Source organism: Sprattus sprattus, assembly GCF_963457725.1.
Source record: "Sprattus sprattus genome assembly, chromosome: 7".
NCBI lineage: Eukaryota > Metazoa > Chordata > Actinopteri > Clupeiformes > Clupeidae > Sprattus > Sprattus sprattus.
In genome coordinates, this window is record NC_137926.1 from 13,214,537 (window position 1) to 13,224,179 (window position 9,643).

General features: G+C 40.9%; 1 protein-coding gene across 1 annotated transcript in view; it reads left to right on the top strand.

Moving 5' to 3' along the window:
- Positions 1-4,759: 4,759 nt before the first annotated feature.
- The window catches only part of trhr2 (thyrotropin releasing hormone receptor 2), a gene marked incomplete at both ends in the record, with an annotated part of 7,134 nt that continues 2,250 nt past the window's right edge, over positions 4,760-9,643 (top strand). The window contains 3 exons of the mRNA XM_080842637.1: positions 4,760-5,145; positions 5,424-5,556; positions 6,530-6,808. Of these exons, the coding sequence (XP_080698763.1) occupies positions 4,760-5,145; positions 5,424-5,556; positions 6,530-6,808 (798 nt within the window). The remainder of the gene's footprint in view (positions 5,146-5,423; positions 5,557-6,529; positions 6,809-9,643) is intronic.

The following is a 9,643-nucleotide window of genomic DNA, read 5'->3' on the forward strand; positions in this document are numbered from 1 at the left end:
GGTGGTGGCCCCCTCGATACATGCTTGGTATCAACTTCAATCTATTGACACTTTTTTAGAGGTTGAGAACTGCTTGATTCGTTTTGCACAGAGAGTTCACACAGGTGCTGACGATATTTAGAATATAGAGAGCAGTGTCAGTAGGCTACTACTAAGTGTCTGCAATGTGTTGACATGGTTATTCAATTAGGTTTAGTGTCTTTCTCTGAGAAGTGTGTTAACTGTTTTGAAAAGTGTGTTAAAACTCAAAGAAATTTGTGTGAAAGCAATGAGAAATAGTTAACCCATTCGCCAGAGAAGACTCTTGCTGTGCAAAGAAGATGTGCGCATTATATGAAGTTGACCCATGATTCACTAAATGCCTGAAAACAATTGAGAAAAACTGTAATCTGAGGTGCTCCAAACTGAGTTTAAACCTGAGTTTCCAGCAACTGCAAAGAGCTGCAACAACACTACTGGATACTGATCTTATTGCTGTTTTTATTATTCAGTGAGACATCCTCAATGCGCAGTATGATCTGTAATAATATCAACAGGTAAACGATCAAAGTATTTTTCAATCGGTTTAACCTCACCGTTATAGGAAACAAGAACAGACTGCTTAATATCAAACTGATGCATGCCATGATTTACTAAGGAACGAAATGTTAAAGTAACGCTAGGGGGAGTCTTGGCTTCGCAACCCGGCAGACTCCAATAAGCTACACCTGAACTCAGATGAAGCGGTGCGCCTGTGTGCGCGCATCCAACATGCATTCAAGCTCGACGCAGTAGACGCAGCTGTGTTAAGTGTTAAGCAAGAATAAGGGTGCAACTTGGAAAGGGTTTCCAAATGCTATCTGTCGACTACTTTTAACACCGAGAATGGACAGGTAAGCAAGATCTTTATTTTATAGGTTTATAACTAATGGAAGTTGAGGCATCAGGAGAAAATCATTTGCTTCATCTGACCGGCAGATTGAACGTAATTTGAACAAACGCAGATGCAAAAACACAGATAAACTTCATTGATACTATTTATTCACTTCAAAGGTGGCTGTAAAACATTTGGCACAGGAAACAATCAATGGAGTATGAAAGTAAGTGTGAAGAATATAAATCAACATTGCTGATCGAATGAGATAAAAAAAAGGCATGGTCGGTTATGTCTTGACGGTTGGGCGGTTTGTCATTTAAGTTATCCTTGGACGCTGAATTACTCCACGGATTTGGCTAATTTAACTGACTGTGTTTTTCTCACCTACATTCGTAAGGATTAATTCACGTAAGAATTCACGTAAGGATTGTTGGAACCGGATAGCAGTGTGGTTTTCTATCCCAACGTTCTTCAACTCTCAAAGCTTGACCTTTTCTTTTACGCGTGACTTATATATGGATCGAACCAGGACTATCGAAGGCTTTTAAAAGTAACCTGATGACAATAAAGAATTATGTAAAATACACACATACACAGATAAAAGTTTTCTTCTTGCACAATCAGTACTGACATCATTTCTACATTATATCAGTTGCATTCCTCCATAAGCAGTGCACGTCATTACCCACATATTCATCATTCTGTCTGTTGTTTATCATTCTGGCTGCACACGCAATCAGAAATTGCAGACACTGAAAATGAGTGACAGCTTAATTCGTATCAAACAGTCATCAGTGCATGTGGCTCTCGCTGTCAATGCCAATCGCTCTGAATCAGACTCTCTCCCTCCACCACCCTTTCACAACAACAGGGCACAAGGCAGAGAGCAGCTGTCGAGTCCAAGATCGCTGTCTGTTACACGATTGGCAATTTCACTGCTGAGCGGCACAGCAAATAAATATCATCAGAGTACCTTGCTCTCAATTTATAATATCTTTTCAATACCCTGTATCTGTGTACTATTTTTAAACAGGATAACTGAATAAGATATCATCATGACCTCTGGATGCATTTATCCTACTTCTTGTTTGTGGGGTTTTCTTTTAAATACAATAGGGCCATAGACTCTATAATATGCCGCTGACTGAAAATGACAGACAAACAGCAACAACCCAGACAGTATTGTTTCCAGTCGAAGTAAATAAATTGACGATAAAAACATTATACAAAAATACTTACACTTTCTTTAAAGGCTTAATGGCCTTTGAAATGAGCACAGGGCCATGCTGTGGGAGCCTAATGTGTGTGTAAATGTGTTTTCATCTCTCAAATGAAATGTTTCAGCTCCACAGCAGGGCAGCAAAGCTTCTGTGGTCCCTAAGCAACTAAATGGAAAAGCAGAGATGGTATGCAGTAAGTGTGCGAGGCAGCAGTGAGTCTTGACTTATAGCGAGGCTGGCTGGAATTAGTTTATTATTACGTGTCTGCTGGCATTTGTTGGAGGTGCTCGGGTCCAATGGTATTGGTTAAGGGTCTAATTGTCAGGGCACAGGGACAGCCCAGAACCATGCAAACCTCTGTCCAAATGAGTAAACAGGTATTTTGGAAATTGTATTTATCATTGAAGGAAGTGTGCAAGTATAACTGCTTATGTCCTTTGATCCCACCATGGAATTCGTTTCCTTGCAATATCTGTAGTTCTTCAATATCCGTGGTCTGCTTTCAGACATTACCCCTCATAGGAGTTCTCTCTCTCTCTCTCTCTCTCTCTCTCTCTCTCTCTCTCTCTCATGAACTCTGCACAGTGAAAGTTAATCGGTGGATTTTATTCAGCTCTGTTGTTTCTGAGAGGGTGGAAAAGTTTATTAATTGAATTGGCTGCTGAGTATATTGTGTTTTTAAGTGTCTACACTGGAAATACTCAAACACCCAAAGTGCAGGACATTTATTTCATTAAATATTTTATTCCAAGTTCAAAGGTGGACTTGACACTCACTGAATAATGTCTCACACTACTTTCTGTCACTGCAAAGTGGTGTAATAAGCCTGTATTAAATTACTATGATTGTCATTGTTGGCACCATTTAGATTAGTGATCCCTTAGCATACCAACAATGCACTGCAAACAATGCGTTGAGAATTGCAAGATAAAAAGTTTCAATGGTTGTCATGCTTAAATGTGAAACATGAGGTTGCACTTGTGAGATACAGCCATGATTTTGGAATGTTTGGCTTGTAATATGTCTTTCCTTTCTAAAAGAGAAGAACTGTTATATACATGGATGTACCGGAGTCATCACTATTAAGCTGGACTGAAGATCTCTGCAGTCTTATAAAACACACCCTAACACACACTGAGACAGACACATACATGCATGCACAAACATTTGCAGTAGCCCAACTGTATACCTGAAGATCCAGATATTGAATTGTCTAATACAAGTACATTTTGGACATATTCAAACAGTGCGGGTGAATTTGACCCATAACATAATGGATAGCATTTTAGCATAGTAGGAGGGTTAATAATGCCTCCGATATACATGCAATGTTCACCCTTGAAATCACCCTTGTCACAAAGTGCATGAAAAGCATTTTATTTTTATATCGGTTTTACACTGTACCCACATTAAGGCTTTAATCGTGTCTATACATGTCTGCAAAACTGTGAAAACTGTCCGTATAATCTTGTAGAGAGAATTTGTCTACCTCTTAATACAATTCAGATGCATTTTGTAACTTTGTTTGGGCCTCTATATGTATTCAGCCAATCCATCCAACTTAAAAATACAGTTTTGGAATCTGGGGAAAATATTGAATCAGTGTGCCAAATTCTAATACTCTGCTCATATGTATGGCCAAGTTACTAAGCTTCAAAGATAGCTCCATAGATCAGAACAAATGCTTGTGAGTGACAAAATGTTTGTAGGTAGTTTTAAATAAATACATTTTAAACAGAAAGGTTTTTGGAAGTAGAAAGCTAAAATTTTGGAATATGTCATGGAATGTGTTTGAAATATGTCATGGATTATGTTTGAAAAATGCCATGGAATATGTTTAGAATAGGAAGTGGTGGATGCCCATTAGTTCCAATGACATGCCCCCGCCCCCCCCCCTGAGATGTCTTGATTAGTGTATAATGGCATGGATCCATTTGCTCAGAGAAACACACTAACAGCTATAGAATAATTATTTTGCTTCGTAATGTCGTCAACTCCTGAAATGTCTTATTTGAATAATTCGCTGTAAAAGCCTCTCAGCGTGGTGGCTTGATTTCATGTTTTGTGAAAAGCCATATCTCCTCCGAAGGCCACGAACAGAAGCAGGTGTAAAGAAACGATTTGCATGGAGAATGAGAAGAAACTTGGCCTTGGTCCCCTCACTTTGTCTATTCTGTGTGAGACTCTTCTTGGGCCTCAGGTGTTGGTATTCACTGTTGCGCAAACAGCAGTTATCGTCCAGGGCCAGGCGAGACAGTCATGTTGGCAATTATTTAGCAATTAGTGCTAGACTGTGAATCCTCTTGCTAATGGTGGCACAGACATTCTCCCTGTTCACTAATGCAATCCTTATTTTCAGGAAGATCGATAGGATGGACAATTGCATTACAAGAGGATTCGCATTTGGTAGAGAAAATCTTGTTAAAGCCTCCTGAAATTAAGGAGTTGATGACAAAGAAGAGTACAACTAAAATGGACAAAACACTTTTGAGAAAAAACATGGCAGTTTTTTTCAACTTGATAACATCAATACACAGACAGCAGACAGAAGTACAGAAGTGTTAAATGTGGTTCTATTAAGAAAAGAGACACTTAGATATATACATACTGTAAACAAAATACAGACGCAAACACATTCATACACACCAACAAACAAAACAAAACAAACAAACAAAACAACACCATGGCGGAAAACGCCAGTTCCAGATCAGACAGCCCTACCAATGTGTCTCTGGCGGGCTCGGTTGATCTGGTCTCACAATCTCTGGAGTACAAGGCCGTCTCAGTGTTCCTGGTTCTGCTAGTCTGCACTATGGGCATCGTGGGCAACATAATGGTGGTCCTAGTTGTCGTGACTACACGACACATGCGTACCCCCACCAACTGCTACCTGGTGAGTCTGGCTGTGGCAGACCTGATGGTACTGGTGGCTGCAGGCCTACCTAACATCTCTGACAGTCTGACTGGTACCTGGGTGTACGGCCATGTTGGCTGCCAGGGCATCACCTACCTACAGTACTTGGGCATCAACGCTTCTTCCTGCTCTATCACCGCCTTCACTGTGGAGAGGTGAGTGCCACCTAGTGGTATCGCGGTGGAACTGGTGCCTACTTTTGAATGATTTAATGAATGTTAATGACAAGCTTATTAACTGTCTATTAGCATTTATATAGACATAATTTAAATGGAGAGTGTTACTTCTACTGTGTGTTTTTTCAAATGGATAAAATCTGAAATTGAAAGGGAGATTCTTCATAATTCATGAATTGTGTAAAAAAAAAAACACATTTGCAATACAACTGATTTAATTCAAACCAATGTATGTATTGCATTTTATCCAATGACAGGTACATTGCAATCTGCCATCCGATGAAAGCCCAGACAGTGTGTACGGTCTCGCGGGCGAAGCGCATCATTGCAGGCGTGTGGGCCTTTACCTGTATCTACTGCATGGTGTGGTTCTTCCTGGTTGACATCCAGGTGAGTTGGGCCAGGATCTGCCCACTCCTCTCAATCTTCTGATATACAGTACCAGTCAAAAGTTTGGACACACCCTCTCATTTTTTGAGAAGTTTTTTCTTTACTTTTATCATTTTCTACATGGTAGTATTGCTCTTAGCTTGATTGCTCTCTCCCTTGTACGTCGCTTTGGACAAAAGCGTCTGCTAAATGACTAAATGTAAATGTAAATGTAAATGGTAGATAACACTTTTTTTGATTAGAACATCATTCTATATGTGTTCTTTCGTAGTTTACATGTCGTCAGTTTTAATCTACAATGTAGAACATAGAACATAGAACAAGTAAAGAAAACACTTCTCAAAAAAATGTAAGGTGTGTCCAACTTTTGACCTGTATCTACTGCATGGTGTGGTTCTTCTTGGTGGACATCCAGGTGAGTTGGGTCAGGCTCTGCCCACTCCCCTCAACCTTCTGATATAACTAACATTAAAAAACAGTGATTTTCCAGTTTCCAGTGATTACGGGATGGGATTTGTGTCAGGATCTAAAAGGTGTCTCATACACAATGGAAAAACTAAATTAGTCTTTTTCCCCAAAGAGCATATCCATTTAAATCAATATAATAAGATTCCACTGTATTAAAGAGGACCTAGGATGTTATTCCAGTTTTCTCCCTTCCTAGAGTGTCAAATTGATTTTTTTTGTGCACATAAATGATCTGCAAAGTTACAGAACCCAAAGTACACACCAGAGGGGGAAACTCACTCCCACATTTCCTCAGCTGCCTGAAACTCAATTACCTCTTTTTATAACTGATTGGCACGCATATAAGAACTGTTTAGACTCAACATAAATGATTTACAGATATTAAAATCGATCTCCATAGTGCAGTCATTTTCACCTTTTTTTCTAGCTGTCACGTTCATTTGCCTTCTCTGATGAAACACCCCAAATCCTGATTTGATTAAATGTGCATCTCTTTCTGCTTCAGGTGAACCCTGAGGGGCATGTGCAGTGCGGCTACCGTGTGTCTCGCGATCTCTACCTCCCCATCTACCTCATTGACTTTGCCATCTTCTACGTGATCCCGCTGCTGCTGGCGATTGTGCTGTATGGCCTCATTGCTCGTATCCTGTACCTTAACCCACTGCCCAATGCCCCGGGCTGCAGTGCTGCCACGGCAACCACGCTCCGCAGGAGCTGCAAGGAGCCTGCCAACAACATCAGCAAGGGAGGGCGACCTAAGAGCACGCTGTCATCCAGGAAACAGGTGTGTGTGTGTGTGTGTGTGACTCTGTTCATCACCATGAGGGAATGTGTGTGCGTGTGTGTCCTTTCATTTGCACACATGTGTAAGCATGTGTGTATGCATGTCTCCGTTAATGAATGCTGTTCATCTTCATTTATTTATGGCTGCCATCCAGAGATTTTGGTCACGCCTCTGCACCGCCAGCGGGCTGTGCTGAGCCACCTGCAGCTCCCTCCAGCCAAAATATTCCCCATTAGCCAGTTAGAGGAGACATAAATCTGTGTGTGTACAATGATGTTTTTGATTTTGGTCATGGTTAACATGTTGGGTAACAAAATGTCTGCTTTTTCTGCAAGTCAAAGAAGGTTCCACTACAGGAAATGTCTACAGGTAAAACCTCAATATGGCTAACAGGAACATCTGGTTATCCTTTGCAATTGAATATGTGTGAGTTGAGGTTTTTCTACAAGTCAAAGAAGGTTCCACTACAGGTAATTTATTTGCCCTATAAAGGGTAAAACCTCAATATGGCTAACAGAAACAGCTGGTAATCCTTTGCAATTGAAAGTGTGTGAGTTGAAGGAATGCAATTAGGAGGGTGGGCAGGCTGAGGTCCAGTGCCTATGCGGTGTGAATGATGTCACGTCAGAAAGCAGCAGCTCTGAGATGGGAAAGGGGATGAAGACAGATGGCGAGTGATTACTACCATAACCCTCCAATTCACACATCACCAGACATACATATACACATACACACCTACGCAGAGACACTCACTCACACACACACACACACACACACACACACACACACACACACACACACACACACACACACACACACACATACATATGCACAGACACACACACACATACACACAAGGCTGCTGTCAGTTGATGTATATGACTCTTGCCCATTAAGTTTATACCTCTTTCAAAGCCTTTCAAGGCCTCTTGTTTATGGGCGTTCGATTTGAATGAACACCGTCATCACTGACAGACACTCTGCTAGTTCCTGACACACGCACATTCATGTTGACTTGTTATATGCTAATAACTACCCACATACCCTCTCTCACGCACCTAAAATTAAAATATTCTTGAGACATCAGTCACAATTGTGAACTTCTTGCACCAGATGCGCACACAGAGTCACTTTAGATAGAAGCATCTACCATACTGTATGTATAAAAGTAACATGCAAACTTACAGTGTAGAACAGATACTATTTTTTTCTACCAGTATGTGTGCTCCCAGGATGACTTTAGTGCTGACTACCTCGTTATCACAAGTTTGGTTTGGTCTTGTTATTACCTGGCCCTACCAGTTGAGTTTGGTCTTGTTATTACCCGACCGTACCATTTGAGTTGGGTGTTGTTATCACCTGCTCTACCAGTTCAGCCACAGGTGTAAAGACTACAGCAGCCACCCATCCACAGGAATACAGATCTACACCCACACCCATCCTCAGGAACAAAGATCTACCCCAACACCCATCCACAGGAACAAAGATCTACCCCAGCACCCATCCACAGGAACACAGATCTACCCAAACACCCATCCACAGGAACACAGATCTACCCAAACACCCATCCACAGGAACACAGATCTACACCCACACCCATCCACAGGAACAAAGATCTACCCCCATTCACAGAGAGATCAGAAAGGGGAATTTTGCCTTGTTTTTTGAGGACACATTCTCAATTTTTTTGATGTCTTTATTGCTTTGCGGCAATGGATATTCATTAAGGGAAATACAATCATAAAATGCCAGATTTAGCCTGATAGGCTAATTTACAAAACATAAAATCTTAAATATAGTGATTTCATAGAAGGCATATATTGCTATTTGATGTGTGAACACTGCATGGAGTAGGTATCCGTGTGGCATAGGAAGGAAGATTTTAAGTCCAGTGTGCATCTGCCATCTATGCAGTAATTCAGTTATGAAGCACATTTGTAGCTGAATGTGGTGTTTCAAGGTGGGCACAGAGATAACGTATGGAAGTAATGTATGTAGATACATGCTAAATTACATAATATATGTCATATGTAGTATGTGTATATCTCAAAACAATGTGTGTATCTCCTACAATAAGGAATAACAAGTAATTCTAAGTGTTGGAAGATCATAACACTGCAGAAGAATATTCACTTTAAAAGTTAAATTCTGATGGATCTCCTCTCCCCAAGTTTAATGTATTTTGGTTTCTTATGGATTTTTGCTCATAAAGAAAAAAAATCAATATCACGGTCAATTTGAGACGGGTCATTTGTAGTGAGATATGAGCTGAGTGCTGCATTTTGTCTTCTTTTAGGGCTTAGTGAGGGCTTGGTGTGTGTGTGCATGTGTGTGTCTGTGTGCATATGTGTGTGTGTGTGTGTGTGTGTCTGTGTGCATGTGTGTGTCTGTGTGCATATGTGTGTGTCTGTGTGCATGTGTTTGTGTGTGTGAGTGTGTCTGTGTGCATGTGTGTGTGCGTGTGTGTGTGTGTCTGTGTGCATGTGTGTGTCTGTGTGCATATGTGTGTGTCTGTGTGTGTGTGTGTCTGTGTGTGGGCGCACACATGCTTGTGTGTGTGTGTTCATGTTTTCTGTATGTGTGGCACCGATCACAATCTTGAAGAATTGAGAGGCCTCCACTTGAGCTGAAGATTAGCATAATGTGCTCTGTGATGTTCACTGAAGTATCCTTAATGCCGCTGATGATGGCAGCCTTTAAGCTCCCTCATGAATAAGCATCTCTCCATTTCTCACCATCTTTCTCTCTGTCATTTTCTCTCTCTCCTTTCCTGTCTTTCTCTTTATCTCTCCCTCTCTTTCTCTTTCTCTGTCTCTCTCTCTCCCTCTCTATTCC